Source organism: Dreissena polymorpha, chromosome 9 (genome assembly GCF_020536995.1).
Source record: "Dreissena polymorpha isolate Duluth1 chromosome 9, UMN_Dpol_1.0, whole genome shotgun sequence".
NCBI lineage: Eukaryota > Metazoa > Mollusca > Bivalvia > Myida > Dreissenidae > Dreissena > Dreissena polymorpha.
The window spans coordinates 76,017,182-76,033,504 of record NC_068363.1 but is presented as its reverse complement, the minus strand read 5'-3'; the positions used below and the strand labels follow the sequence as shown (position 1 = coordinate 76,033,504).

General features: G+C 36.6%; 2 protein-coding genes across 5 annotated transcripts in view; both read left to right on the top strand.

Annotated features, from left to right (window-relative positions):
* Nucleotides 1-16,323, top strand: part of LOC127845395 (uncharacterized) — a 232,783-nt gene that overhangs the window by 69,378 nt on the left and 147,082 nt on the right. The gene's annotated exons all lie outside the window — the stretch shown is intronic.
* Nucleotides 392-8,614, top strand: LOC127845396 (uncharacterized). The gene is made up of 3 exons (XM_052376278.1): nt 392-662; nt 3,770-3,978; nt 5,080-8,614. Exons 1-3 carry the CDS (start codon nt 485-487, stop codon nt 8,527-8,529), a joined length of 3,837 nt encoding a protein of 1,278 aa, XP_052232238.1. The 5' UTR covers nt 392-484; the 3' UTR covers nt 8,530-8,614.

Below are 16,323 nucleotides of genomic sequence, written 5' to 3'. Positions count from 1 at the left end.
AGCATGGTTAAAAGATGCATATAATGGCTATATTAGAGCATGGTTAATGTTCAGTATTACTGTTTCCTCACAAATATCATAACTCAAACGAAAACTTACGAATCTGAAACAACTTTTTTCAATTTTGTCAATTTACCAAAGCGTGAAAAGATCCCTTTAATGTGTCATAAAACGTAGTATATTTCAATAGAGCGAAGAAAACCACTCTGAGAAGAAATTCGATGATATTTCTTTCAAAACCTTGACACAGTTGTTCCTAATATGAAACAAGAGAAATGACTTATCTTATAAAGACAAGAGTGACCAAGCTTGTTTTAATACCGTCGTCCAATCAGAAAAGTGATAGAAAACCACGTGACGCTCTAACGTCAGTTACGTCATATAACGCAATAGCAACGTCGTCATTATTATCAGCGACGGAAAAACGAAGCACGCGAAATAAAGCTCAGAAAATTATTTTTCCAAAATGTAGTCATGAAATCGAATGGGAAATAACAATAGCGTTCCGGCAGAAAAAGAGGAACCCGCCATTTCTTTTTTGCGTCAACGCTTTGGCAACAAAGGCGGAAACGCTGACAAGCTACTGGTGACACTGATCGCAGAAGAGTTCGGGGATGTGTCAGGGTCAAGGTCGCCGAGAAGCGTTTCAGAAAAAGCGCAAAGTAAGTGTAATATAATATAATATAATATAATATAATATAATATAATATAATATAATATAATATAATATAATATAAAAGCTGGATTGATAATGTAAAAGAATGAACATCCCTTTCCGTGTATGAATTACTCTCAGCAGCACACAACAGACCTGACTGGAGATGGATTTCTGTATCGTTGTCCCTTATTTCTCTCGCCCCCCCTACCACGGCCGAACCGGTCAATGGATTAATGATGATTAATATTAACAGATGTTACTATTAAAAACTAAACATATTTTTGGGTAATTATGTCATTTATGCAACTTACTGTTGATATCATCATGAATATATCCGGTCGCATAAAGATTGTTGTGTCGCACGTGTAGAAAAAGGCCTTGGCAAACAACGTAGACCCAGATGAGACGCCACATGATGCGGCGTCTCATCAGGGTCTGCGCTGTTTGCTTAAAGAAATTTCTGTAAGAAATATTCTAAATATAGACATTATTATACTAGACATACCTAATTTTGGAAATAAATTGTTCCAATTTAGAAGGATGGGAGAGTCCACTAGGCATAAATGGGTTAAGTTTATTTGTTTAGCTCATGCATCTAGGACTAAGATTGTTTATTTCGCACGTGTATAGACAGAGAGATTTGAATTATGTAAGAAGTGTCTAATACAAAGCTCGCTCAATAATTATTTAAATAACTTAATACAAGACATAAATGTCTATATAAAAATTCAAAACATATTTTTTTTAATTAAATATCCGAAAGTGTGTTATAACTCCTCCTATCTAAGGGTTGTCTAGCAAAACAAAACAATATACCCGGTACATTCAATTTAAAAAATTATCAAAATTGTAAGTATTTAGCGATAATAATAATAATAATAATAATAATAATAATAATAATAATAATAATAATAATAATAATAATAATAATAATGATAATAATAAAATAAAATAATAATAATAATAATAATCATAATAATAATTATATAATAATAAAAGTAATAATAGTAATAATAATAATAATAATAATAATAATAATAATAATAATAATAATAATAATAATTATTATTATTATTATTGTTTGACACAAAAAGGTTTTTATTTGTGTGAACTTAGAATTGCTAAAAAATGTGAAGCGTGTATACGTTTCCCATTTAATTAATGAATGTCATTGCATATAATACATATTAAGCTTCATTACAGTGGTAACATTATGTTTTATATCAATACAAATAATAAAGTACTAGTATTTAAATAACTGTTATTCATTTTACGTTATAAAATTACATTTTAGATAATCATATAATGCCCGTGTAAAATACGCTTATGTTTTAATGATAAAATGTCGTTTGTTAGACAATTTTCGTTTTCTCTCTCCAACAATTTTCATCCGATCTTCATTAACAGTCTTAAAAACATTTGAAATATGTTATTGAGGAAGTTCGATAATCAGTTAAACACCCCTACACGTACATACCAAGTTGCGGTCCTTAAATAAATTTAAATGTCGTTTAAATGCACAGGTATTGTCCCTGAACAATTGAATGGTTGTACGAAGAGAGCGGAAACACACGTGAAAAATGAATTCATTACAATAACAAGAGCACCACATAACGGGTGCCACGCTCGGCTGCGAGTGCAGTTTTGAATAAATGAAAGGTTGTCAGAATTTTTTTAGAGGTCACAGTGACCTTGACCTTTGACCTAGTGACCCGACAAGAGCTGTCAGATGACAGCGCGCTCGACTATTCGAGTGCTTGTCAGTATAACGTAAGCCATCATGGGGAAATTTTTCAAATTATTCAATAATGGTGGGAATTTTGGACGGTCCTTCAAAAATAAAGTAAATAAAATATATTTAATTTTTTAGCCATGTTTCAAAGAAAGCAATATTCTTTTTGGATTGGGTAGGGGGGGGGGGAGAGGATGAGAGGGGGTAAAATGTGGGGTGTGGTCATTTATTTAGACCATCTTTCAAAAATAAAAAAATAAAGAAAAAAAAATTGTTGGGGGGGGGGGGGGGAGGGGGGGGGGGTTTGAGAGGGGGGTATAATGTGGGGGTGGGGTCATTTATTAGACGATCTTTGAAAAAAAAAATTTTTTTTGGGGGGGGGGGGGGGGGCAGGGATTCTGGGTTGGGGCGTGGAGTATTGTTTGGGTGGAATGCATTTCGGTATTCAGGTAAGTGTTGTTTTGTCAAAGTATTAATAAAATCTGATTATAAATAAAGAATTTATGGCAATTTAACTAAAATGTATTCTTTTGACCTTGAGAGTCAAGGTCATTCAAAGGTCAAGGTCAACTTTAACTTGCCAGGTACAGTACCCTCATGAAAGTAGGAAATATTTGAAGTTTGAAAGCAATAGTTTGATACTTTAGAAGTCAAGTTGATCTAAAAATAATATTTAACAAAATATTCAGTTACTAAGACAAAAAAGGGCCATAATTCTTCCACAATGCTTGATACAGTTGTCTGCTCATGTTTATAGATTGGGGTCATGTTGGTTAAGAAGTTTGCAAAATATGAAAGCAATATGTGAAGGGACATTGAAATTATTTTAAGTTGGTACGCAAACTTTAACATAGAATTATCAATAATATGCATATTCTAAGAGAAAAAAGGGCCATAATTCTTACAAAATGCTTGATACAGTTGTCTGCTCTTGTTTATAGATTGGGGTCATGCTGGTAAAGAAGTATGCAAAATATGAAAGCAATATGTCAAGGGACATAGGAAATATTTCGGGTGGTACGCAAACTTTAACATTTGCACGCTAACGCTAACGCCGACGCCGGGGTGAGTAGGATAGCTCCACTATATATATTTCATGTATAATAGTCGAGATAAATATATGTGTGGCATGTACAACTCAGCAAAGTGCAGCTTCATATGAAGTTTCAAAGTTGTAGGTTGAACCACTTTGATTTTAGAGCCAATGTTCAAAACCTTAACAAAATGTTAAGGTTTAAGCACGACGCGGACGACGACGGACGAGCTGGCTATGAAAATATCTCGTGTTTTCTCCGAAAACAGCCGAGCTAAAAATACACAGGAACGTCGATACGAGTATTGTACAAAATATCTCACGAATAGATCGCGTTCAATTTCAGACATCGCCAGACGATTGCGAAGAAAGCTCTTGTCTCGAAATGAAGAGGACGCGCCAACAGACCACGTGCAATCGAGCGCGTCTTGCATCAGTTATATTGATATGGAAACGGAAGCAAACGACATTATGGACGCACCTGTCACTCAGAAGACGACAGACAAATTTTTGCAGCTCCGCCGACTGCACAACCAGCCCATGAACGAACCATTTGTGAGTATTATTCGACGTCAAAATTGGCTATTGGTGCACTTGCCTTAAATAAAGGACCAACTAATTGAGTCGTGTTCTGAGAAAACTGGGCATAATGCATGTGCGTAAAGTGTCGTCCCAGATTAGGCTGTGCAGTCCGCACAGGCTGATCAGGGACGACACATTACGCTTTTATGACATACTTTACGCACATGCATTATGCCCAGTTTTCTCAGAACACGACTCAATTGTTTATAATGAGAATGCAATACTGCTCCAGCCGCTGGAGGTTCACTTCTTTATATTGATTTTTGTATTCAATTATTAATTTTTGAAGCAATAATTTATTTTTACGTAGTGTTTGCTTTTAGAAAAATTTGTTTTATACGATTATGGAATTTTATGCAATTATTTATTAGGACTTACATGATTGTGATGATCGTTATGATAATGGTGCTGCTGCTGATGATTATGAAATCGGAGAAGACAGGATGATGACGATGGTTATGATCATGATGTGCATGACGATGCTTTATGAAAACAATGATTTTTTTAACCGGTTATTGTTAATATTCATAGATATGATGGTCAAGTAATGGTGTTGGATAACCCTTTACCCCGTTAATATTCATAGATATGATGGTCAAGTAATGGTGTTGGATAACCCCTTACCCCGTTAATATTCATAGATATGATGGTCAAGTAATGGTGTTGGATAACCCTTTACCCCGTTAATATTCATAGATATGATGGTAAAGTAATGGTGTTGGATAACCCTTTACACCTTATAAACGCATTTTGAGTTTTTCAACGCATTTTAAGTCCTTTAGAAAATCAAATTAAGTTTAAGTCCTTTCTTAATATATTCAAGTTTGAAAGGCTTCATTTCCAACCCTAAGACACTGATGAGCAGCAAACAGCATTAAACCTAAACAGGCTGCGAGTTACTCGCAGGGTGTTATGGTTTTGAGCTGTTTGCACATAACCATTTTCACGTTGCGTCTGTGTCGGAAACGGATAATGATAAATATAAATGATGCTACCATTGATGCTTGATGGCAATAACAATGTCGATTATTTACAGGTTTGTTTAACCATGTAAAGCTATTTTTTTTTAAACAGGGTGCCATTGTGGAACTGTGTCCCAAGTCTCAGAATGTTCAGAATCCAAAAACCGAGACGGAAACCCAACTGAAAGACGACAACGACTTTAGCTTGAACAACTCCTTAATCGCAAAATATGATGCAAACCAAACGGTTTTAATTTCCGAGAGAGAGTCGGGCACATCCAATGATGATGTCAAGTCGGTTTGCACGGCGAACGAAGCGAACGAAGAAAGATGTCTAAATGAAGGGATTTCAAGCGATGGGACTGTGATTGGTGATTCGGTACAGTGTACCAGTTTTGCAAAGGTCCCTGACATGTGTTGTGATAAAAAGGTTGTAAGCAACTCCGAATGTGTTCACCAAAAAGATATACAAGAAAACGATAAGATAAGTGACACAGAGGATGCATGTAAAGAGGTGCATGGAAGAACAGACGCCAAACAATATGACGCAATGGTGCAAATACGGCAGACGAGTTTTAAATATAAAATGTATGTCGATCAAATGAAGGCTACCGCAGTAAAAGGTGATGTTTGCGACGTTGCGAGCAAGTCTGTGTCTGAAGAAGCCTCGATGTCAGACATGAACGTTATTCGCAAAGTTCAGTTGCCAAAAAACAACGTTGTATTCTCCTCCAACATGGTTGGCCCTCGAAAAAACGACACACCGAGAGTAACAGAAACATGTTCAAGCCTCACCAACGAAGGCAACGCTGTCGAAACGCCTCGGTCGCAACTCGAAGCCTTCAAAGTTGTGCCTGAAAAGAAGTACGGAGGTATAGAACACATGATGCAGATCAAACTCGAAAATGACATTCGCATGAAAAGGATGAAGATGATAACGGCAAATAGGCTTATGTCAGAGTCCGCATGTGGAAGGAAATCGCTAGACAAGTTCGACACAAACGTAGTCAGGAATGTGCAGTTGTCTAGACAAGGGAATGACTACAGCTCCAACATGATCAGTCCTAAGACTTTTCCGTGCCACCGATCTGAGCTCGCTAATCGGAAGGGCGATTTCGGGACCAACATGCATGCATTCACTTTTGGCTATCTTTCCGCGTTGTCGGAAAACGCCATATCAAGATACAAAGTCAATCCAGTGAATCGCTCCATGTCTGATGGACAGCTCATGTGCAGCATGCAAGATAACCACAACAAACATGAAGAAGCAAATCAATCTTTTGTTATCGGAAACTTGAAGCATGCCATTCAAGATAACAGCAATGACTGTGCCGTATTTGAGGGTCACAAGCAGGGCATCGCGCAGGAAAGCTTGCCTGCCAGTCAGTTCGGTGACCACGAAGTTCACGCAGTTAGCTACATTCCGGCAAGCAAAGACGACACTCTGAAAAACGTGCCTGATGGCAATGCCGATGAAATTGATGATGATATTACCCAAACAACAGCGACTGAGTCTTGCAAACAAACGGCAATTTCCCAGAACCCACTTACGAGTGAGAATGTCGATGTAATCAATATAATACCAGCTAAGAGGTACGGGAGCCTTGAACACATGAAACAGATAAAAATGGAGAACGCTATAAAAATGAAGCGACTGAAGAACATCACTGCCAGTGGTGCCGTGAACGGGAATGTAGCTCCGAAATTTGGAAGATTCGCCATGCCTGATTCATCACTGCCTGAGCAGACCGGACAGTCCCGTCGTGATGATGAATCTGGCTATGACAAAAAAGCTGCGGAAAATCACGATTGTGGATCAACTTCCTTCACCGATGTCTCTGACAAGCATGTTTCGGGCAATAATGATTGTGAACCCGTTTGCAGCATTCCTCATAGCGAAGATGTTCATGGCACGGCATCAAAAGTGACAATGATCACAGTCCAACCGACGGCAAATAGCTCTTGTAAACCGCCTCTCATATCTCAGAGACCACCATCAGATATTAACATGGATGTTGCCCATATCATTCCGGCGAAGAAGTACGGTGGTCTTGAGCATATGAAGAAAATCAAGATGGAAAACGCCATCAAACTGAAGCGTCTTAAGAGCGTACAGACCAGCTCCTACGGTCAAAGATATCTGGGTACATCTTTAAGAAGCATTAGCAACATCCATACATCTGAAATGCAAGACTACGATGAAACCAATGAACGCCACGAAAGTCCGCAAAGCGGAACACTGACTGGACAAAAGCTTCAAACTTGGCATACGCCGGACAAGGAATTCAGCTATTCAGAGAAACAGGTGGATGAAAAGCCGATAGAGTATGGCTCTGTCGCTCTCTTCCAGAAAATCAAGAAGGACAACGTAGATAGACTGCGGCGCATGAAAGGCGTTCACAAGCGTGCAGACACGTGGAAGTCCACCGAAAGAAGCTGCAGTGACCTTGACCCAGACAAGGAGAAGGAATACGGCTCAGTGGCGCACTTCAGGATGGTTCAAAGGAAAAATGCTGCCAGAAATCGCAAGATGAACGCAATCACATCGAAACTGGATACCTGGACGGAGCCGAACCCGGGGAGCGAGTATTCAACGCTTAGGCAAAATAACTGTACAGCTTTACAAGACCCGCGGAAGTTCGGATCCGTCGCACATTTTCAGAAGGCAAAACAACAGAATGCAAGAAGAACTTCACGCTTGAAACAAGCAACATCAAAACTGAATACTTGGCAGCCAAGGTCCACAATGGCAGCATTGGTTGCTACACCTAGAGAAATGTCAATGTCCAAGCACTTCGGACAGAGGGAGTCCTTGACAATGAGCGTCAAAAAGGCCACTTCCAAGATTGACACAGGTTTAGTCAAGGCATCAAAGAGTGCAGGAGGACAAGTCACATCTTGGAGCAGACACGTAAAGGATGTTCGTAGTCCAAATCCAAATATAATGAAAACAACTGCTGTTGTTTCTAACCCAAAGTTAAGCAACGCCATAAGGAGCTGCATACATTTCAACCCAAAACAAGAAAGCAACGAGACGAAATCTTCTTTAGTGTCTCAAATAAGCGATGAACCTGCTGTAGCCAGCAGACAAGCGCAGATGTTGTCCGCACAAAACTTGGGCAATAACGGAATTGCGTTGTCTGATAGAGAATATGAGTGCATTCAACACAAGCTTCAACACAAGCTTCGCCATTCAGATAACAAGATCCGGTTTCCATGCACCGAAGCGGATGTAGATGCTCGGCTTAAGGAACTGCTGAGACTCCTTCGAGTCTCAATCTTTGCACAAATTGCGAGAACTTCAAGATGCGACGGAAGCGATGGTGATAGAGGGTTCTACGTATCGCCCTGTGACAGTTTTCTTGCCGATGAAGCCGCCATGGAACTGGAATACGAGATGGAACAACGTGCTCTGATCGCCGGAAATGATCTCGTCAATTTTGTTTCAAAGCCCCGACCAACCATTAACAAACGTGGAGCTCCTCCCACGAAAATTCCAAGACCCGTCTTTAACGTTCTGGAGAAGATAATGCAGTCGAGAGCACGTGTGAACTTTTTTTAAAAGTGTGAAATACCATATGCACAATGTCACTTAATTCAATATATATAAGATGCTATTAATTTGACAAATATATTATACTATTGAACGTTTTGTTATCGTTTTACATATTCATACACTCGAAGATGTCTCCGATTTAACATGTACTAGTATACACATAGTTTTAACCATTTGAAATGTTGAAATGTGTAAGTTTCGGCTTATAATTACGACTTGTAAGCATTCGCCTATAATTACGGCTTGTACGAATCGGCCTATAATTACGACTTGTAAGTGTCGGCCTATTTTAATTACGACTTGTTAGTATCGGCTTTTAATTAGGACTTGTAATTATTGGACTATAATTAAGACTTGTAAGTATCGGCCGATAATTACGACTTGTAAGCATCGGCTTATAATTACGGTTTGTAAGCATCGGCTTATAATTACGACTTGCAAGTATCGGCCTATAATAACGACTTGTAAGTAGTGGCTTATAATAACGACTTGTAAGTATCAGCCTATAATGACGACTTGTAAATATCGGCCTAAAATTACGACTTGTAAGTATTGGCTTATAATTTAGACTTGTAAGTATCGGCCTATAAGTACGACTTGTAAGTATCGGCTTATAATTACGACTTGTAAGCATCGGCCTATAATTACGACTTGTATGTATCTACTTATAATAACGACTTGTAAGCATCGGATTATAATTACGACTTGTAAGTATCGGCTTATAATTGCGACGTGTAAGTATCGGCTTATAATTACGACTTGTAAGCATTGACCTATAATTACGGCTTGTACGAATTGGCCTATCATTACGACATGTAAGCATCGTTCTTTAAGTACGACTTGTAAGTATCGGCCTATAATTACGACTTGTAAGTATCGGCTTATAATTACGACGTGTAAGTATCGGCTTATTATTACGACTTGTAAGCATTGGCCTATAATTACGGCTTGCATGAATCGGCCTATGATTACGATTTGTAAGCATCGGTCTATAAGTGCGACTTGTAAGTATCGGCTTGTAATAACGACTTTTACGAATCAGCCAATAATTACGAAATGTTAACATCAGCATATAATTACGATTTGTAAGTATCGGCCTATAATAACGACTTGTAAGTATCGGCTTATAATTACGACTTATAAGTATCGGCCTATAATTACAACTTGTAACTATCAGCCTATAATTACGACTTGTAAGTATCGGCTTATAATTACGACTTGTAAGCATCGACTTATAATTACGATTTGTAAGCATTGGCATATAATGACGGCTTGTAAGAATTGGCCTATAATGACGGCCTGTACACATTTCCCCTTGAAAGAAATGGCCTATTATTGCCTTGACTATAGGAACCGGTAGTTGTATGATGCTCATATTTGAGCGTTCACTTTCAAGTGTTACCTTCACTTTGAGTGTGGAACACTGTAAATACTGGCTGGCAAGTTACTGAACATGAACTGTTCGATGAATGACAAACTTACAGACCGGACATGCTTCACCAGTGTCACATAAACAGCTTTAAGGGCAAGGGCTACGCTCTGGAAAACCCGGGCTTAACACATGTGCGTAATGTGCCGCCCTAGATGATCCTGTGCAGTCCGCATACACTAACCAGAGGCGGTTTGTTATTATTCGGTTAAAGGAAATTTGTTCTTAGCGAAAATCCAGATATGGCGGAAAGTGTCGTCCCTTATTAGCCTGTGTGGACTGCACAGGCTAATATGGGGCGACAGCTCGAGCACATTCATAAAACCCTGTTCTCCCAGATCGAGGGTCACATGTTTAGTGTTTTGTTGAAGTTTGGAAACACGCCAAAAGGGTGGGATACACATTTCAATAAGTATTCATGGTGGTAGTTGAAGCATCCGCAAATATTTACTTATCGTTTAATGTTAATGCAGTACCAGTATCATCTAGATTTTGGCAGCCTCATGATCCACAGTACGTTCAGCAATTTTATTTCCATAAATTTCCACAGTAGGTAAATTAAAACTAAAAGCGATTTCACCATATCATTGCCTTATTTTTTATTAAATTTTAAACTCGGGCATCATTTGGCATAGTCATATTTTTAGGCACATCCATAGCCCGAGGACGTTACGAAAAGAATCAAACCTGACATCAGATAAAAAAATAAAAGATCTATACGTTCATTGAATAAAGCCAGCCACTTTTTATATTGAAAACTATCTTTCAAGATAGCGGTGTAGCGGTGGTATTGCTATTTATATAAAAGATCATTTAAAAAATGGAATTGAAATTATACGTAATCATTATGACACAGTTATTTGGATCAAATTAAATCATGCGTTTTTTAATACGGCCCGTGATATTTACATATGTGGAAGCTATATATGGGGAGAGGACTCACCAGTCTAAAATACAATTAATGTTGATCTTTTTGATATTTTTAGAAAATGATATCACATATTTTTCTGAGATTGGAAATGTTTTTATAACAGGCGATTTGAATAGTAGAATCGGTAATAAAATTGATTTTATTGTACAATTAATACCGAACATGATGATGTCGATTATTCACCAGACCAAGCCTTTGCCAGGGCCTCAATAGATAAAATACAAAATAGTCATGGCATTAAATTACTTGATCTGTGTAAGTCCTCTACATTACGTATTATCAATGGTAGACTAGGCGATAGTTGTAAACCCACATTTTTCTCAAATAACGGTTCTTCAGTGATTGATTATCTGTTGACTACAGAAAGCAATTTTCCATTGTTAGCAAACTTTACTGTTTGTGATTTTAACGAATGGAGCGATCATGCACCATTGCAGTTTTCATTGTATTGTAATAATTATTCGCCTTGTTATGATGCTTTCACTGATGTTAAATATCAATGGGACAATACATTTCGAGATGAATTTCGTTCAGGAATTATTTCTCGACTTCCCGTATTGACAGAAATTGTTGAAAATATTGATTGTACAAGAAAACTTTCAATTAACGTAGCTGTAGAAAAATTAACTACTACAATCCGGAACGTTGCGGATCCGTTGTTTTTAAAATCTCGTGTTTACAAAAATAAACCCACGTTCTTTGTTGACAGTTGTATAAAACACGCTGATTGGTTTGACAACGAATGTATAATTGCTCGAAATCAATACCATGACGCTTTACGATGTTTTAATTGTATTAAGTCTGATATAAATAGGAAAACGTTGTGTGAAAAGAAAAGTATTTATAAGCAATTAATTAACAAAAAGAAAAGAGATGCATTTAAACGAAAAATGATAGAAATTGAAAATTTAAAGAGTAAAAAGCCGAAGGAATTTTGGAAATATTTTAAATCTAAAAACAAAATAAATGGCAATAAAATTTCAATACATGCATTCAAGGATTATTTTGAAAATTTGAGTAATACTATTAATCATACTAATAATGCCGAAGCTGAAGAATTTTGTTCAAATAATAATTTTAATGAGGAAAATTGTACTTTTCCAGAACTAGATCAGCCGATAACATTAGATGAAGTTAGGAATGCAGTTAAACGCTTAAAACGTAATAAAGCGGCTGGTAGTGACTTTATTTTAAATGAATATTTTCTTGAAAGTTTGGATATTTTATCAAATCATTTATGTGACATGTTCAATAGTATTTTAGTTTCTGGCTTTTTCCCCGATCAGTGGACAGAAGGAGTTATCATACCTCTTCATAAAAAAGGCTCTGTTGATGATGTTAGTAATTACAGAGGGATAACACTTGTTAGTTGTTTTTCTAAGTTGTTTACAACCATTTTAAACAAACGTATCGAATCGTTTTGTGAAGACAATGCTAAAATTTCTGATGCCCAATTTGGATTCAGAAAAGGATGTTCAACTGTTGATGCTATTTATATCTTGTTGTCTGTTGTGCAGCATTATTTAAATGAAAACAAACGTTTGTATGTTATTTATGTTGATTTGCTCAAATGTTTTGATAGTATATATCGCAATGCATTATGGTTAAAAATGTATAAATCTGGTGTACAAGGTAAACTTTTGAGAATAATTAAGAATATGTATGAAAATGTTAAATCTTGTGTCAAGTCGTGTACATCATATTCTGAATACTTTAGTTATGCTGTCGGTCTAAGACAAGGGGAGGTAATGTCCCCGATTCTTTTTTCACTGTTTGTAGAAGATTTGGAACTATTTTTGCAAGATAGCACATTGTCTGGCCTAAATATAGACGACATAACCTTAATTTTATTATTATTTGCGGATGACATGGCTATTCTAGGTAAATCACCAGAAGAAGTACAGAACCACTTAGATAACCTATATGTCTATTGTAATACATGGGGGCTTAATGTGAATACTTCAAAAACAAAAATAATGGTTTTTCGTAAAAGGGGTAAAATTCGAAATGATGAAAAATGGACATATAATGGCCAAGATATAGAAATCGTAGATAATTTTAATTATCTCGGCACTGTTTTAAATTACACTGGTAGTTTCACTTTAAATCAAGAACATTTGGCTGGAAAAGCCCTTAAGGCTATGAATATTTTACTCTATAAATGTAAGCAGTATGATCTTAAACCGAAATTATTTTGCCAGTTGTTTGATTCTTTTGTTGGATCTATTTGTTGTTATGCCTCTGAAATATGGGGTTTCAATAAATCAAAAGAGATCGAACGCATTCATTTAAAATTTTGCAAGAGATTGTTAAATGTGAAAATAAGCACATGTAACGCTACAGTTTATGGTGAGCTAGGCAGATATCCATTATATGTAAATAGATACGTACGCATTGTTAAGTATTGGTTAAAAATTATTAACAGTAAAAATATTATAATACAAACTGTGTATATTCAAGCATTAAATGATTGTAATAAGGGATGCAACAATTGGGTTGCAAATGTTAAACAATTGTTAAACGATTACGGATTTTCCTATGTTTTTGAAGCAGCAAATATAACTAATAGTCATGCTTTTGTTTGTGAATTTAAATGCAGAATTATTGATACCTTTAAGCAAGAATGGTTTGGTGATATGAATAGAGTTTCTACTCTAGATATGTATAGAATGTTTAAAACTACTCTTGAATATGAAAACTATTTAGATTTATTACCCAAGAGTCTACGTTTATACTTTGTGAAATTAAGGGCTTCCGCCCATCCATTGAGAATTCAGACAGGAAGATACTCACGCAACAATATCCCCCGTGAAGAACGTTATTGCCTTTGTTGTAATCAACAGGATATAGAGGATGAATTCCATTTTATTTGTGTTTGTTCATGTTACCGTTTTCTACGGCAAAAATTCATTAAACGTTTTTATTTCGTGAATCCATCGGTTGTTAAGTTCCATAGTTTATTAACATCAACTTGTAAATTTGAAATATTTAACGTGTGTAAATATGTTAAGGAAGCATTATCTGTACGAAATGCTATTTTAAATAATACCACTGAATTATAGTTTGACTTTCTTCAAAGAAGTGTATGTATCACTTTGCAGTCACTGATAGTATTTGTAATAGTTTGTCCTTGCTGCCTTTAACATTATTATGTTTCTCCTTGTCAAAATCGTTGTTTATCTCTGTTCTTATTTTGTTTAAAAATGTCATTTCATTGAATTTAGTTCTGAAATGTCATTTTACTTACTAACATATACACATCATTATATTGATTTGGTTACCTACTATAGTATAAGGATACGTGACATTACTTTATTTATAATTATATGCATTAAAGACGATGTACTTATGTATAAGTCTTAATAAACTGTCTGTTCTGTTCTGTTCTGTTCTTTCAAAATGTGCCATATTTGAATATAAGATTGGTACCATGTTTGATTAATGATAAACATTAAATGAACCAATCATCAGATTGATTTCACTTTTAAGTCGAAATAGAAGAAAGGGATGGCAAAGCTTCCGGGCAGGAAAAAATGAGCCGCGTAGAACGATAATGGGTAAATCATATGCGGTCCGCGTAGCTTCAGATAAGCCTGCGGATAAGAGCCGTCTGGGCCGGAGCTACTTTATCACCGATTAATGTCCTAAGGCCCATTTTCGCATAACGCGACTCAACTTGCAACGTTTTTCTCATAGTACAGCAATCATAAATTTATTTTGCCCGAAGTAAACGCCCTAAATATAAAACACACGGTTTACACGAATTTGCATGCACTTATAAATTATAGATATATACCTCATTTGATGTTATACTATTACATAGTGTACGAATATATAATCTTACCCATTCAATAAATCATATACACTAAACATATCATGAAACACGGAATTAATCAATAATTCGACAGAATTATTTCAATTCACTAAAAAATCCTCGTCCCACGTATAACATTATATTTTAAAGTTTTCAAAATCCAAAACAAAACAAACATATGTTACTAACTATATACACATGAAGTTTTTTATATTAAAATAAGTCTTTAATTGGGTCTCGCTCTGGAAAAACGGGTTTTACTGCATGTGCGTGAAGTGTTGTCCAAGACTCATCAGAGACGACACTTTCCGCTTTTATGATATTTTTCGTTTAAAGAAATTCTCTGCGTAACAAAAATCCAGTTTAAGCGGAAAGTGTCGTCCCTGATTAGCCTATGCAGACTGCACAGGCAAATCTGGGACGACACTTAACGCACATGCATTAAACCCCTATTCACAAATGAGCCTATGCAGTCCGCTTAGATTTTCTCTTCGAAGAGAGTTCCTATCAACGACAAATACAACTAGAAATGGCGCGGCAGAGGCCGACGCGTATCCCCACGCGGCACGTTGTTTGTAAAATTAGTGAAAATCTCTGACCCGGCCCCACCCCAACCTCCATAACTTTTGACCCAGGGGTGAGATCAAAATTCCAAATAGTGCACTGTCACACATATGCTCATAGCTACCATGCGTGTAAGTTTCAAGGTTCTAGTGCTAATAGTGTAGGAGGAGATAGTGGTCAGGACGGACGGACGGCGGAGATAACCACATAATCCCCATGCTTTCCGAAATGCGTGGGGATGATCAACGCGAAAAGTGTCATCGCTGTTTTGGCTGTGCGGGGCACATGAAAATTATTTTAAAATATAATATTTTAAAATCTTTATTATGTATTTTCTTTTACATTCGTGACTGTAAACCATATGTACAATATCTAATAAATAAACAATAACACTGATTTATATACAATAAGAAAAAGTTGCAAACACTACATATTTTTTGATCTGAAACTATTTTACTTTTATATGCAGTTGCAACCATTATGCGTCGTGATTATTATGTAGTGATAACGGAATACAAACCGTGGGTTCCGACGATGCAGTCGACTTTCATTAATAAATAATTGCCTGGTTATAAGATTTCCCGCATAGTTGATATATTTTTTAATTCGTGGGGAATGTTCTCATGTGGGCGACCATTTCATATATTTTAGAAGGATTTTAAATGCTAATTAGTGCATCATATTTTTCTGAGTAATATAAAGTCGATATTTAATGTCTGATTGAACATTTATTTTGTTAACTTAAAATACATTGATACAGCGAAAGACTCCACTACCGAAAAGGAATTCGAATATCTGTGTTTTAAAGCTTTGACACAGTTTTTCCTATAACCACTTAGTGAAGACTTCTTATCTAATGCCTAGGTCACAACTAATCCGATCTTCGGCCGATGTGTTCGATCTCCAGGCATCGGTAAGACTGGACACGTCGGGGCCGTCCGTCGTCCGATGAGTGACACAAACTCGGCCCTTAAAGGCGCCGAACGAGCATCGACCGATGATCAATTGGCAATCGGACAGTTTAAGTAAACCTTTTGGGAGTCAGAATGTAAATCGGACGAC

Coding starts and splice junctions, on each gene's coding strand:
- LOC127845396 (XM_052376278.1), top strand. CDS start 485: ATGGGAAATAACAATAGCGTTCCGGCAGAAAAAGAGGAACCCGCCATT. Junction 663..3,769: donor CGTTTCAGAAAAAGCGCAAA/GTAAGTGTAATA, acceptor GTTCAATTTCAG/ACATCGCCAGACGATTGCGA. Junction 3,979..5,079: donor AGCCCATGAACGAACCATTT/GTGAGTATTATT, acceptor TTTTTTAAACAG/GGTGCCATTGTGGAACTGTG.